At 47.9% G+C, this 16,384-nt stretch overlaps 1 protein-coding gene across 1 annotated transcript in view; it reads right to left on the bottom strand.

The window, feature by feature from the left end:
• HAP1 (huntingtin associated protein 1) overlaps positions 1–16,384 on the bottom strand; it is a 28,963-nt gene that overhangs the window by 11,368 nt on the left and 1,211 nt on the right. The window contains 2 exon segments of the mRNA XM_068531748.1: positions 15,846–15,971; positions 16,082–16,282. Of these exon segments, the coding sequence (XP_068387849.1) occupies positions 15,846–15,971; positions 16,082–16,282 (327 nt within the window).

Here is a 16,384-nt window from a genome sequence, read left to right on the forward strand (position 1 = left end):
TGCTGCAAATGGCATTGTTTTGTTCTTTTTTATGGCTGAGTAGTATTCCATTGTATATATGTACCACATCTTCTTTATCCATTCATCTGTTGATGGACATTTAGGTTGTTTCCATGTCTTGGCTATTGTGAATAGTGCTGCTATGAACATAGGTGTGCATTCAACAAACATTTATCAAGCACCTGGTGCCAGGCATTGTGACAGGTGTTGGGGACACATCAGTGAAACAAAACAAAGATCTTTGCCCTCATAGGGCCCACATGCAATGCAGAGCTACAAATAATAAACAAAGAAGTAGAGCACATAGCATAAATGATGTGAAAAGTGCTGGGAGAAGAAAAGAAAGCAGGAGGAGGACCTGGGAGGGGTGGGTGGGCTGTGGGTTGCAAGTTTAAATATTTGGGTGGTCAGGGAAGCTCTCACTGAAGAGTCACTTAAGTCCAGAGCTGAAGGAGGGAGGGAGCTGGGGAGAATATTCACCAACAGAGGGTGAGAAGCAGCAACAGCAAATGCAAAGACTCGAGGCCAGAGAAGGAGGCCACAGTGGCTAAAATGGCATGAACAAAGGGGACTATAGATGAGGGAGGCGGAAAGGTAACAGCAGGGCCCGATGGGCTAGACCTAATTTGAGTCAGTGGAAGACTTTACATCAGAGGAGTGATGTGACCTGACTTAAGCTTTAACAGGAAGGCTCTGGCTGTTTGGCTGAGAATAGACAGACAGTAGGGGGTGTCTTAGTCCGTTCAGATTGCTCTAACAAAATATCATAGACTGGATGGCTTATAAACAACAAAAAATTTATTCCTCAGAGTTCTGGAGGCTGGAAGTCCAAGATCCAGATGCTGGCATGTTCCGTGTCTGGTGAGAGTTCCAATTCCTTGTTCATAGACAGCCTTTTCCCTTCTCACTGTGTCCTCACCTGGTAAGGGAGCTCTCTGGGGTCTCTTTTATAAGGCCGCAATTCCCATTCAGGAGGGCTCCACCCTCATGGCATAATCACTTCCCCAAAGCCTCCTCCTCTTAATACTATCACATTGGGGCTGAAGTTTCAGCCTACGAATTGCAGAGGGAGGTGGAAGACAAAACAGTCTGTAACAACCCTATCACTCTTATAAAAAAAATAAAAGCTTTTTTGAGATATAACACATGCCATAAAATTCACCATTTAAAAGTGTCCAATCTGGACTTCCCTGGTGGCACAGTGGTTAAGAATCTGCTGCCAGTGCAGGGGACACAGGTTCGAGCCCTGGTCCGGGAAGATCCCACATGCTGCGGAGCAACTAAGCCCGTGCACCACAACTACTGAGCCTGCGCTCTAGAGCCCACGAGCCACAACTACTGAAGCCTGCACGCCTAGAGCCCGTGCTCCGCAACAAGAGAAGCCACCGCAGTGAGAAGCCTGCACACCAGACCGAAGAGCAGCCCCCGCTCGACGCAACTAGAGAAAGCCCGCACGCAACAACGAAGACCCAACACAGCCAAAAATAAATAAATAAATATTTTTAATAAATAAATAAATAAAAATAAATTTAAAATAAATAATTTTAAAAATTAAAAGATAAAACAAAAAAAGAGAGAAAAAATGTTTAATCTCTGGTTTTAGTATATTCACAGAATTGTGCAACCAACACCACTACCTAATTTCAGAACATTTTCATCAAACCAGAATGAAACCCCATACCCATTGGTAGTCATTCCCCATTCCCCTCCCCCACAAGCCCCAGCAACCACTAATCTACTTTCTATCTCTATGGATTGCCTATTCCGGACACTTCATATACATGGAATCATATAATATGTGGCCTTTGTGTCTGGCTTCTTTCACTTAGCATCATGTTTTTAAGGTTCATCCAAGGTGTAGAATATATCAATACTTCATTCCTTTTTTTGTAAACAGACTTATTGAGGTATAATTGACAATTCTAACTGAACATACTTAAAGTGGAACATACTTAAATCGGGTAAATTTTGATATACGTATAATACACATGAAATCATCATCACAATCAGGATAATGAACATATCCATCACTCCATATTTTATCTTTCAAAAAAAATAAAGTTTATGTTTTAGAGCAGTTTTAGGTTCGCAGCAAAATTGAGCTTAGAAAGTACAAAGAGTTCCCTATATATCCCCTCCCCCAACACATGCATAGCTTTCCTACATTATCAGCATCTCCCCCCAGAGTGGGACATTTGTTACAACTGATGAGCCTAAACTGACACATCATAATCACCCAAAGTCCATAGTTTACATTAGGGGTCACTCTTGGTGTTTTACATTCTATGGATTTGGACAAATGTATGACATGTAGCCATCATTAGGGTATCATACAGAACATTTTCATTGCCCTAAAAATCCTCTGCAACATGGATGGGCTTAGAGATTATCATACTAAGTGAAGTAAGTCAGAAAGAAAAAGACAAATACCATATGATATCACTTATATGTGGAATCTAAAATATGACACACATGAACTTATTTACGAAACAGAAACAGACTCACAGACGTAGAGAACAGACTTGTGGCTGACAAGGGGGAGGAAGGATGGGGGAGGGATGGACTGGGAGTTTGGGATTAGAAGGCGCCAACTATTGTATATAAAATGGACAAACAACAAGGTCCTACTGTATAGCACAGGGAATTACATTCAAATCCTGTGATAAACCATAATGGAAAAGAATATAAAAAAGAACGTATACGTATATGTATAACTGAATCACTTTGTTGTACAGCAACAATTAACACATTATAAATCAACTATGCTTCAATTTAAAAAAAAAAATCTCGGGACTTCCCTGGTGGCGCAGTGGTTGAGAATCCGCCTGCCAGTGCAGGGGACGCGGGCTTGAGCCCTGGTCCAGGAAGGTCCCACATGCCACGGAGCAGCTGGGCCCGTGCACCACACCTACTGAGCCTGCGCTCTAGAGCCCGCGAGCCACAACTACTGAAGGCCGCGTGCCTAGAGCCTGTGCTCCACAACAAGAGAGGCCGCCACAGTGAGAGGCCTGTGCGCCACAACGGAGAGCGGACCCCGCTCGCCGCAACTAGAGAAAAGCCCGAGTGCAGCAATGAAGACTCAATGCAGCCAAAAATAAATAAAAATTAAAAAAAAATCTCCTGTGCTCCACCTTTTCATCCCTCCCTCCACCTCAACCCTGGCAACCACAGACATTTTCACAATCTCATAGTTTTGCCTTTTCCAGAATGTCATATAGTTGGAATCAGACAATATCTAGCCTTTTTGGATTGGCTTCTTTCACTTACTAATATGTATTTAAGGTTCTTCCATGTCTTTTCATGTCTCAATAGCTCATTCTTTTTTTGCACTGAGTAATATTTTATCGTCTGGATGTACCATGGTTTATTAATCTATTCACCTACTGATGTCCTTTCGTTTTTGTTTTATTTATTATTTATTTATTTATTTTGGCTGCGCCAGATCCTAGTTGCAGCACACAGGATCTTCGTTGCGGCATGCAGGATATTTAGCTGAGGCATGTGGACTTCTTAGTTGGGGCATGTGGGCTTCTTAGTTGCAGGGACGCATGCAGGATCTAGTTTCCCAACCAGGGATCAAACCCGGGCCCCCTGCATTGGGAGCGCGGAGTCTTACCCACTGGACCACCAGGGAAGTCCCCTGATGTTTTTGAAAAGAGCCTTTATTTTTTAAAGATAGATACCGAATTTTTTGTATATGAAACAACGTCTGGGATTTGCTTCAAAATAACACAGGAGGGGGCTTCCCTTCCCTGGTGGCGCAGTGGTTGGGAGTCCGCCTGCCAGTGCGGGGGACACGGGTTCGTGCCCCGGTCCGGGAGGATCCCACATGCCGCGGAGCGGCTGGGCCCGTGAGCCACAACTACTGAGCCTGCGCGTCTGGAGCCTGTGCTCCGCAATGGAAGAGGCCACGACGGTGAGGGGCCCGCGCACCGCGATGAAAAGTGGCCCCCGCTCGCCGCAACTGGAGAAAGCCCTCGCACAGAAACTAAGACCCAACACAGCCAAAAATAAATAAATTAATTAATTAATTAAAAAAAAAAAAACCACACAGGAGGGGGAAGCCGATGGGGACATAGATGAAACAAGGTCGGCCATGAGTTGATAAATAGTGTCGTCATCGTGGGATAAACACAGGCGGATCATAATACTGTTCTCTCTCTCGTGTGTTTTTTGTCTTCCATAATAAAATCTTACTTTTTAATTGAAGTATAGTTGATTTACGATGTGTTAGTTTCTGGTGTACAGCAAATTGATTCAGTTATACATATATATACATATTCTTCTTCATATTCTTTTCCATTATGGTTTATCCCAGGATAGTGAATATAGTTCCCTGTGCTATACAGTAGGACCTTGTTGTTTATCTATTTCATATATAGTAGTTTGTATCTGCTAATCCCAAACTCCTAATTTATCCCTCCCCCTCTCCCTTCCCCCTTTGGTAAATATAAATTTGTTTTCTATGTCTGTGAGTCTATTTCTGTTTTGTAAATAAGTTTATTTCTATCATTTTTTTAGATTCCACATATAAGTGATATCATATGGTATTTGTCTTTCTCTTTCTGACTTACTTCATTTAGTATGATAATCTCTAGGTCCATCTATGTTGCTGCAAATGGCATTATTTCATTCTTTTTTATGGCTGAGTAGTATTCCTTTCTGTATATACCACATCTTCTTCATTATTCATCCGTCAATGGACATTTAGGTTGTTTCCATGTCTTGGCTATTGTAAATAGCACTGCTATGAACATTGGGGTGTGTGTGTCTTAATAAAATCTTACTTTTAGGGAACTCCCTGGTGGTCCAGTGGCGCCTTCACTGCCAGGGCCGGGGTTCAATCCCAGGTCAGGGAACTGATATCCCACAAGCTGCGCGGCGCAGCCAATAAATAAATAAATAAATAAAATCTTACTTTTAAAGTAGTAACACACAGACACACATTATCCCTGATAACTCCCTATCCTCTATAAAGAGGGCTGAAAATCAGTTGTAAGCATCCCTCCTGCTTTGTCGCCCAAAACATTCCAATCTTACATAGTTTTATTGCCATCAAGGCCAACAAGAGTCCAACTTTTTGGCAGCACATTCATTCCTGTTTGGGGCTCCCATCTCACCCACCTGCACCTCTGCCATCCACTGACATCCCCCCGCTCCAGCCATGCAGGACTTCTCGCAACTCTTGGAACTTCTCACACTTTCATTCACTCACTCAACAAGTCTTCACTGAGCCCCTCCAAGAGCCTCGCACTGTTCTAGGAACTGGAGATACAGCGACGAACAAGACAAGTCCCTACCGTCGGGAGCTTCCACTCTAAGGAAGCAGACACAGTAACACCACCTATAATGTCACATAGTGACACCATCTATAATATCCTATGGTGATAAGCACTCTGGGAGAGAAAGAGAGCCAAATAAGGAGAAGGAAGAACAGATGTTACTGTTTCAGAAAGCGTGTTCTGGGAAGGCTCCCCTGAGGAGGTGACATTTGGGCACAGATCAAAGTGAATTAAGTGAGTGAGCCCCGCCTATATGAGGGAAGAGCTGTCCAGGCAGAGGAGAAGCAAGTACAAAGACCTGGAGACCCGTGCATGCTTGGATGCTCGTGGAATGGGACACCCCCGAGGATTTTCCAGCAGGAGAGCAACATGGTCTAACTTACATTTATAAAAAGATCACTTTGGCTCCTGGGTAAAGAATGAATTCTGGAGCAACGCTGTCCAATAGGAATAGAATGGGAACCACAAACACAAGCCACAGATGTAATTTTTTTCATATTCTTCTCCACTGTGGTTTATCACAGGATATTGAATACAGTGCTATACAGTAGGACCTTGTTGTTTATCCATTCTATATATAATAGTTTGCATTTGCTAATCCCAAACTCCCAACCCATCCCTCCCCCACCCCCTCCCCCTTGGCAACCACAAGTCTGTTCTCTATGTCCGTCTGTTTTTGTTTTGCCACACATGTAATTTTAAATGTTCTAGCAGCTGTATTTTTTTATAGCAGTTGTATTTTATTTTATTATTTTTTTATAAATTTATTTATTTTATTTTTTTATAATTTTTGAATGCGTTGGGTCTTCGTTGCGGTGCACGGGCTTCTCATTGCGGTAGCTTCTCTTGTTGCGGAGCACGGGCTCTAGGCGCACGGGCTTCAGTAGTTGCTGCACACGGGCTCAGTAGTTGTGGCGCACGGGCTTAGTTGCCCCGTGGCACGTGGGATCTTCCCAGACCAGGGCTCGAACCCGTGTCCCCTGCATTGGCAGGAGGATTCTCAACCACTGCATCACCAGGGAAGCCCCACACTGATCTTTTTTAAAGAAACAAAAAAATTTTCTTTCTTGTGATGAGAACTCTTAGGCTTTACTCTCTTAACGACTTTCACAGATAACATAAAACAGTGTTAATTCTATTTATCGTGTTATACATCACATCCCTAGTACTTCTTTACCTTGTAACTGGAAGTTTGTACCTTTTGACTGACTTCCCCTACTTCCCCCTTCCCCTACCCCCCATTTCTGTTAACCACAAATCTGATTTCTTTTTCTATGTGTTTCTTTTTAAAGTGTAATTGACCTACAACACTGTGTTAATTCCTGTTGCACAATACAGTGATTCAATATTTCTGTGCATTTCAAAATGATCACCATGGGAGTTCCCTGGTGGCATAGTAGTTAGGATTCCGGGTTTTCACTGCGTGGCCCAGGTTCAGTCCCTCATCGGGGAACTGAGATCCCACAAGTCCCGCAATGAGGCCCCCCACCGCAAAAAAAAAAAAAAAATATATATATATATATACCTGTTTGTATCTCTTATCTATAACCTTGTTTCTGTTTTGTTATGTTTGTTCATTTGTTTTTTTTTTTTTAGATTCCACATATGGGTGAAATCATAGGTATTTATCTTTCTGTCTGACTTATTTCACTTAGCATAATACCCTCTAGGTCCATCCATGTTGTTGAAAATGGCAAGATTTCATTCTTTTTTATGGCTGAGTAATATTTCATTATATATATATGTGTGTATATATATATATATATATATATATATATATATATATATATCTCACATCTTCTTTATACATTCATCTGTTGATGGACACTTTGCTTCCATATCTTGGCTATTGTAAATAATGCTGCTATGAACATAGGGGTGCATAAAGTGTGCACGTTTTTCCTATGGTTTATTTGTCAGCAAAAAGTTTTTTATTTTTTTTTTATTGAAGTATAGTTGATTTACAATGTTGCGTTAGATTCTGGTGTACAGCAAAGTGGTTCAGTTATACATATATATATATATTCTTTTTCATTATAAGTTATTACAAGATATTGAATATATTTCCCTGTGCTATACAGTAGGACCTTGTTGTTTATCTGTTTTATATATAGTAGTTGGTATCTGCTAATCCCAAACTCCTAATTTATCCCTCCGCTCCTCCTCTGGTAACCATAAGTTTGTTTTCTATGTCTGTGAGTCTGTTTCTGTTTTGTAAATAAGTCCATTTGTGGACTTATTTACATATAAGACTGTACATGTAAGTGATATCATTTGATATCTGTCTTTCTCTGTCTGTCAACAAGAAGTTTTAAGAAGGGGACCTCCCTGGTTGCACAGTGGTTAAGAATCTGCCTGCCAATGCAGGGAACACGGGTTCGAGCCCTGGTCTGGGAAGATCCCACATGCCGCAGAGCAACTAAGCCCGTGCGCCACAACTACTGAGCCTGCGCTCTAGAGCCCGCGAGCCACAGCTACTGAGCCCACGTGCTGCACCTACTGAAGCCTGAGCGCCTAGAGCCCGTGCTCCACAACAAGAGAATCCACCTCAGTGAGAAGCCCGCCCACCGCAACAAAGAGTAGCCCCCGCTCACCGCAACTAGAGAGAGCCTGCAAGCAGCAATGAAGACCCAACACATCCAAAAATAAATAAATAAATAAATAAATTTATTTTTTTTTTTTAAAAAAGAAGTTTTAAGAAGACACAACCCAACCCCAAGGGCTTGCTGTGGACAGGGAGGTTGGAGAATACCAGGAGGTGGCCGTGACCAGGCATCAGCACAGCCCGGACTTCATGAGGCTGCAGCTCTGCAGCTCTGTCGAGTGGCTCCCCCACTAGCCACTAGCTTCCTGGACAGTCTTACTGAGACATCTCTGTAGCTCCAACACCAAGCACAGAACAGGACATAGAGCAGGGGCCCATTCAATTTTTGCTGAATAGATGTTTGCTGAACTGAATTATCCCAGTCCTTGAGAAAGTAGCCCTGAGACCCCTGGGAAGTGTGGGGTAAAGAAGAAGGAAGTGGGATGGAGAAGACAGAGTTGAAGGGGACCCATCAGGCTCCCAGGTAACAACACCCTCTAGGACCAGGCACTAGTGCCTGGCAACTCTCACCGTAGCCACCAGAGGGCAGTACCAGTCCACATGCCCCCCACCCCCACCCCACCCCACCCCAGCTCCCTCGGCTGCAGGGTCATCACCCCACAGAAGAGGCAGTGCAGGGATGGTGACTCCATTTTTCAGATGGAAAAACCAGGGCTCAGACCCCCAGTCCCTCTGCAATAAGCATTTCGGTCTGGCTGTTGGGTTTCTGCCGCTTGCTGCCCAGGTCTGCCAGGCACACTCCTCACTGCAGCCATGAACTTGGGGCACAGACACTCTGACCCCCAGCCTTGGGCAACACACACCCAGCTCAGGCCACCTCCCCTGGCCTGAACCTGGAAAAAGCCACCTGGGACAGGGTTCCCCGTGGAAAGAGCCCCTGAGGTTGAATGCAGGGACCTGGGCAGGGCCAGGCACCAGGCCTACCTTCTGCATCAGACTGGGGGGCAGGACGGAGGGGTGCCCTGGACGTGGGACAGCACAGACCTCTCACCCCCACCCCCACTCTCGCTCGTCTCCCACAGACCTCAGGGGAGCCCTCCTCCCTCTCCTGGTCCCACTTCCCCAGCAGAACCAGGCAATGGCCACGACAGTGTAACCCCCGATCCCCCGGGTCCCTCCTCCCCTCAGCGCCCCCTTTCCCTTACTCCTCCTCCCAGGATCCCAGCCAGACTCCTGGGGCACTGAGGCTTCCAAGCCCTCCCCTGAGCCAGGGTGAGGACGTGGGGATGCACTGGGGGCCTGAGCCCCTCAGCCCACTGTCTTCTGGTTTCTAGGCCCCGCTGTTGGCCAGGATAGGGAAGAGAGAGAAGCAAGGAGAGAGGACAGAGAGGAAGTACCTGGGGCAATGGTCGGGGTGGGACTTAGGGGCTCCAGGGAGGGTGGCCAGGACCTTGGGCAGAGTGCCATTTCCTCCTCTCCAAGCCCCACCAAGCTCTCTCCCACAGGGCTCTTGTTCCGTAGAACCCCTGCCACCCATACAGCCTGCAGGCTCACTCCTGCTCATCTCGCCTTCTGAGGTTGCCCTCCCCCTCTGAGAAGCCCTCCCTGCTCCGAGACTGGGGTGTCTCCTTGATCTGCCCTCTCCTGGCATCCTCGCCTGCCTCTCACTGTTCACCGTGTAAGATTGTTACCCATGAGCTGATTATTTTAAAAACAATGAGGAACTGATTCACTTTGTTATAAAGCAGAAACTAACACACCATTGTAAAGCAATTATACTACAATAAAGATGTTAAAAAAAAAAAGAATGAGTGAAGAGGAGAATACAGCTCAGGGTACAGGAGACCATGTTTGCTGTCTATTGAAAAAAAATAATAAAATACAGACAATGAGGGACTTCCCTGGCAGTCCAGTGGTTAGGACTTCTCGCTTCCAATGCAGGGGGCACAGCTTCGATCCCTGGTCAGGGAACTAAGATCCTGCATGCCGCGTGGAGCAGCCTAAATTAATTAATTAATTAAATAAAATAGAAACAATGAGGGCAGTGTCTGTTTTGCTCACTTCTGTATCCTCAGGACTCTAATTAATTAGAGTAGGCACTCTGTATTTGTTGAATGAACACACGATGGATTCTCTCAGCGAGTCTGTCTGTTGAGGGGGGCAGTGACCCCCAAAGGCTTCAGAGAGAGCTGACTTGCCCAGGCAAAGTGAGAGCCCAGGGCTCTGGACCCCCAGATCAGTGCTCCCCAATCCCCAGCAGAGGTGAGCCCCACTGGGAAACCTCCCAGGCAGCGCCTGTTGGGAGCGGGGGAATTCAAGGATGGGAGCCACAGACCCTCAGTGGGGGAACTCCCAGCTCAGTCACCTCCCCCAAACTCTCACTTAGAGCCCATCAGCCTGGCCCCCACTCACTTCCTCCAGGGACCAGAGCTGTGGGCCTAAGTGGGATATGGAGCTGGCAGGTCACAGGGCCGGCCCTGCCCTGGGAGGCTCTGTGGGGAACAGCTGGGAGAGGGGTGAGGGGAAGCACAGCGCCCACTGTGAGGAGGGCAGTGCCATCAGCCGGGTCTAGCCTGCTGGGCAGGCGGTGCTGGCGAGCCTGGGAGGATACTCTCGGGCCTCTCTGAGCTCCCTCCAGCCTCAGGCAGGGTACCAAAGAGCCCTTCGCTCCTTGACTTCTGTCCCCAGAGTCGGCAGCTCCCTCTGACCCTTGGGTCTGTGTCCAGGCTCTGAGCCCTCCCAGGGGACTTCGTGGGGTTGGAGGGCAGGGAAGGAGGGAGAGGGGAGGGGCAGCGCTGCTGGGGTGGGGAGGAGAGAGAGGGTTGTGTTCTGGCCCCAGAGGAGGGGGGCTTAGCACCTCTGACCAAGGAGTGAGGATTCCGGGTGGAGGAACATGCCCTGAGGTTCCCTTATCAGGCAACCCCACTGCCACTCCCGCCCTCCTGCCCTTCCATGGAGACCTTTGTCAGTTGCTGCAGAACCCCTCCCATCACCGCCCCACCAGGTCATCCTCCAGCCTTTGCCTGGATATCTCCAGTAATGGGGAGCTCAGTAAAGTAGTCTGTGCACTTCCAGACAGCCCTCGTTCTCGAAAAGTCTTCCTCAAGACTTCTGCTTAGAGCAAAGATCTTCTTCTTTGTAATCCCACTCCCACACGCAATCCCACTTCTTGTTCCAGTTACGCCCTCTGGGGATCCCCAGAACGAGGCTGCACCCACCCCCCAGTGCTCCGGCACATCCTACAGGTCTTTTGCCAGTGTGCTCTTCTCCAGGCCCCGCATCCTTTGGTCGGGCATGAACCCCCTCCTTCCTGATCTCATCGGGGCGCCCCAGGCCAGTCAGGGGTTGCCAGTGGGGCCATGGCATCAACGCAGACCTAGGCTCAGGGTCCCAACCTTGGGGACGGGGTGTGGGTAAAGTGCCTTGGGATTAAGAGTCAGGTGTCCTGGGGACTTCCCTGGTGGTCCAGTGGTTGAGAATCCATCTTGCAATGCAGGGGACGCCAGTGCCTTCCTTGGGGAACTAAGATCCCACGTGCCGCGGGGCAACTAAGCCTGCGCACCACAACTAGAGAGAAGCCCGCGCACCGCAGCGAAGAGCCGCACACCACAAAGAAAGATCCTGTGTGCCGCAACGAAGACCCGACGCAGCCAAAAAATAAATAAATACGTATTTTTAAAAAGGGAAAGAGGGGCTTCCCTGGTGGCGCAGTGTTTGAGAATCTGCCTGCCAATGCAGGGGACACGGGTTCGGGCCCTGGTCTTGGGAAGATCCCACATGCCGCGGAGCAACTAGGCCTGTGAGCCACAACTACTGAGCCTGCGCGTCTGGAGCCTGTGCTCCGCAACAAGAGAGGCCGCGACAGTGAGAGGCCCGCGCACCGCGATGAAGAGTGGCCCCCGCTTGCCGCAACTAGAGAAAGCCCTCGCACAGAAACGAAGACCCAACACGGCCATTTAAAAAAAAAAAAAGTAATAGGGAAGAAGCTTTAAAGAAAAAAAAAAGAAAAAGAAAAAAGGGAAAGAAATAGAACAAAATTAAAGAAAGAAAAAGAGTCAGGTGTCCTGGATTCAGATCTCAGCCCTGGTGCTCACACAGCTGTTCTGCCTTCGGCACGTTTCCTAACCTCTCTGAGTCTCGGGGGCTGCACCTTGTATAATTTACCTTCATTTTATACACCTCACAGGGATGTGGGGACTGAGATTATTCAGTAAAGCACTTTGCACCTGAGGGCTCATAACTGCTGTTGTTAATATTAGTTAAAACTATAGAGTTATAGGCAGGTCACTGGAACGTCTTTGGCCTCAAAAGTGAAATGAGAGGAAAGTATCCCCACCCTCAAAGTTGTGAGGAAATCACTTAGCATAGGGTCCGGTACGAAGAAAAAGGTACATGAGTGATGACGGGTATGATCACTGACTGTTACTATGACCGGCCCTCCAAGAATGACCTCAAGACAGAACCTCACCTTCCACGTGGGGTCCCTGCTGCCTTCTGGTGAAAGCCTCAGTGGTTCCCCCCCACACCCCATCTTATCCAGGATCAAGTTCACACGCTTTGGCCAGATGCACAAGGCCTTCTGCCATCTGACTTCTGCCCCATTTTCCAGCCTGTTTCTCACTGTACCACGCCCCTCCTCTTAAGGGCCGGGCACACCAACCCACTGTTATTTCTTGAACTCCCCACCCAGATCCCCATGTCCATGTCTTTGCTGTTCCCACTGCCAGGAATGCCAGTGCCTCCCAGTGATGCCCAGCAAATACCTTCTCCTTATTCACAATGAGGCTCAATTGTCCCCCACTCCCTCTCGGACTTCCTGGACCCACCCAGACTCCTAAGCACATGCTCCCTTCCATGCTGTCCTGCTGGTCTTGGTTTACTGTCCATCCACCTTCCCCCTGGAAGACAAGAACATGGGCGTCTCTACCCATGGTGCCTTGAACAAAGCCTGGCAAACAGCAGGCCCTTAGGAAGCAGTTGATGAATGAATGAATGAATGAATGAATGATCCACAAATCTAGCCAGTGCAGTGCTACTGCGTTCCTCCAGAGACATTATACTTCTATCAGTACAGACTAGGACCGCGTTTTGAGTCATTTTCCAAAGCTCCATTGTACTAACAATTTATTGTGAACTTGGGGGTCAACTGAATTTCTCATATCTTTCCCACACGTTCTGGGTGTAGCTGAATTTCCCCATATTTCCTATATGTGCATAGATGTCTTTAGATTAAAGTATAGGATTTAGGATTCCATCTAATTATTTCCTACCTAGTTATTTTATCTTATCGATTGTACCTTTTAAGCCAATTTATATGCTTTGGAGATGAGGTCATGCAGAAATGTTTTTAAAATGTTTAGTGTAAGACTCCCTTTAATAACTTATTTTTAATAACTTATTTTTTTAATTGACAGGCGTTATTTTAAGAGCCATTTTAGGTCCACAGATGAGAACTTATTTTTAAGACTTTTTTTCCTTTTGGCCGTGCCATGCAGCATGTGGGATCTTAGTTCCCCGACCAGGGATCAAACCCGTGGCCCCTGCACTGGAAGCGCAGAAGCTTAACCAGACCTCCAGGGAAGTCCTTTAAAAACGTATTTTAATAACTTGATATTAATCCCACCTTGTTGGATTCTGCCCCTCATTCTGGCCCATCGCCATTTCTGGGCGGGTGGGGGCTTGGTTCAGCCATCTAGCAAGTGACCCTCCCTTGTCATAGGTGGGTGTCTGTCTGCATTGGCACTGTTGATACCAAGGTTGAGATGTTGATCATGTGGGTGGCAGAGACCTTCCTCCAGACCCTCCAGACGGACAGGGCCAGGTTCTTATTCCTTGGATGTGGCTCAATCAGGTCTGCCCACCTCACCTAAGCCTGCATTTCCCTTCTGCTCTGCTACTCTGTCAGTTCTTTTGCTGACACCCACTCAGCTCTTCTGCTGGCTTCCCCAACAAACCTACCTAAAAAGGCAGCAGTTGGTCCCGGAACTCATTCCCAGTCGCGGTAGACATGGCTGGTGGTCTACCCCAGGTCCTCTATGTCCCCTTTCCTTCTTACTATCAGAAACCTGATTTTTATCAAGGAGGTAATGTGTGCAGCTGAAATATTGTTTCCCAGATTCCCTTGCAGCAAGGGATGGTCATGTGACAGTGTCCAGCCCATGTCCAGATACGTCCCTGGAGTGGATGTCCCTTCTGGAAAATGAAAAGGCAATGTCTCTCTAGAAAAAAACCTCTTGCCCTTTCCCCTTCTTCTTGTTGGAATCGCTGCGCTTTCTCATTTCATCCTCTTTCTCATTTCATCCTCATGTTTGGTAGGCGGAGCAGGCATTACGCCCTTTTTACAGATGAGGATATTGAACTTCAGAGAAGTGAACTGACTTTCTTCAGGTTGTGAGGCTCAGAGAGCTCCTACGTGAAAACTGAAGAAGCAGTCAACTCACTCCATTGAGTTTAACTTGCATTGTTTCCCCTTTTGACCAGGCTGTCAGGAAGCTCAGCGTCTAATGAGGAAGCTCAATCATGGCTAGTATGAACCCTTAACATGGGTGCTTTGCTGCCCCTTGCTTTCCCTTGTCCTCATTGCCTGTTTTGAGACTTGAAAAAGCAATCCTTTCTTGTAAGCCGTCTCCAATCCTCTTTTGGAAAGACGGTGGGTGGGAGAGAGTTATATTCCACTGGCTTCCCCAGATCTACTCCCCACTCTGCTCTGGGCAGCAGGATACAACATGGATAGACCACATTGATGGGCTCTCTGGTTTCTGCTTGGGTTTGGCCAACAGGGAGCACCAGTAGGAAGGAGTGAGGTCACAGCCTTCCCTTGTCAGGAACCTCATCCACAGGGTCCTGTCCCCAAGAAGCACTCCTTCCCTTCTTGCCTGAGGGTAGAGAAGGTGAGGCCACCATAATTAGTCCAGGGTGCTACCCTCTCCCTTCCTGCTTCCTATACCTGCCCACACCTTTATAAAACTGTGCCTTTAGCAAATTCTCAAATTACCCAAATTGAGTGTGTCCTATCAGGGCTCTCTTATGGGCTGAATGTCTGTGTCCCTCTGAATTCATATGTTGAAGTTCTAGCCCCCAGTGTGATGGTATTTGGAGATAGGGCCTTTGGGAGATAATTTGGTTTAGATGAGGTCACAAGGGTGGGACTCTCATGATGGGATTCGTGCCCTTATAAGAAAAGGGAGAGGGCTTCCCTGGTGGCACAGTGGTTGAGAATCTGCCTGCCAATGCAGGGGACACAGGTTCGAGCCCTGGTCTGGGAAGATCCCACATGCCACGGAGCAACTAGGCCCGTGAGCCACAATTACTGAGCCTGCGCGTCTGAAGCCTGTGCTCCGCAACAAGAGAGGCCGTGACAGTGAGAGGCCCGCGCACGGCAATGAAGAGTGGCCCCCGCTCGCCACAACTAGAGAAAGCCCTCGCACAGAAACGAAGACCCAACACAGCCAAAAATAAATAAATAAATAAATAAAGTTATTAAAAAAAAAAAAATAAGAAGAGGGAGAGAAATGCCCTTATAAGAAGAGGGAGAGAAATCTCTCTATGAGCCAGCACCAAGGAAAGGTCATGTGAGCACACAGCAAGGAGGTGTTGTCTGCAAGCCAAGAAGTGGGCTCTCACCAGACACGGAATCTACTGGCACCTTGATGTTGGACTTCCTGCCTCCAGAACTGTGAGAAGTAAATGGGGTTTAAGCCACCCGTCTATGGTATTTTGTTATAGCAACCCAAGCCGACTAAGGCAGGCCCTGAACACAGAGTACAGAAAGCACATTGTTAAAAGACCTTCTCGTGGGAATTCCCTGGCAGTCCAGTGGTTAAGACTCTGCACTTTCACTGCCAAGGGCCCGGGTTCAATCCCTGATAGGGGAACTAAGGTCCCACAGGCCGCGAGGCACAGCCAAAAAAAAGACCAAAAGACCTTCTCATGATCTCTGAAAATTCTGTTCTCCCCTCCCATTCCACGGCCCCTCTCGGCAGAGCTCGGCTCAGCACCTCATCACCTCTCCCCCACACCTTTCAGCTGCCGCCTAACTGGGCTCCCTGCCCTGCCCCCAACACCAGACTGCTCCTCCAAGAACAAGGCCATGACCTCCCTCCACTGCCCGAGCTCCAGGCAGGTATAGAGATGAGGCAACGGATCTGGTGAGAGCAGGCCCACAGGGGCCACATGTTCCAGGCTTGGCATGTGTGTTATACTCAGCCCTCCCCAGGAAGGAGAATTTGGGGACACGGGTGGCGGACCGTCACACAAGCTGACAGTGGCACCGTGATGGGTGGAATGAGAGGAGAGGGAACAGCATGGACAAAGATCAAGAGGCAAGAAACAGCGTGGAGGATGTCGGCTGAAGGGCCGATGTCGGCTGAAGGGCCGATGTCGGCTGAAGGGCCGATGTCGGCTGAAGGGCCGATGTCGGCTGAAGGGCCGATGTCGGCTGAAGGGCCGATGTCGGCTGAAGGGCCGAAGGGGAGGCGTGCAGGGGCGGGGGCGGGCCCACCACAGACCGACCAATAAGGGGCCTGGACTCCAAGCCACAGGCCACGGGGGGAGTGTT

Source organism: Eschrichtius robustus, chromosome 20 (assembly GCF_028021215.1).
Source record: "Eschrichtius robustus isolate mEscRob2 chromosome 20, mEscRob2.pri, whole genome shotgun sequence".
NCBI classification, from domain to species: Eukaryota; Metazoa; Chordata; class Mammalia; order Artiodactyla; family Eschrichtiidae; genus Eschrichtius; species Eschrichtius robustus.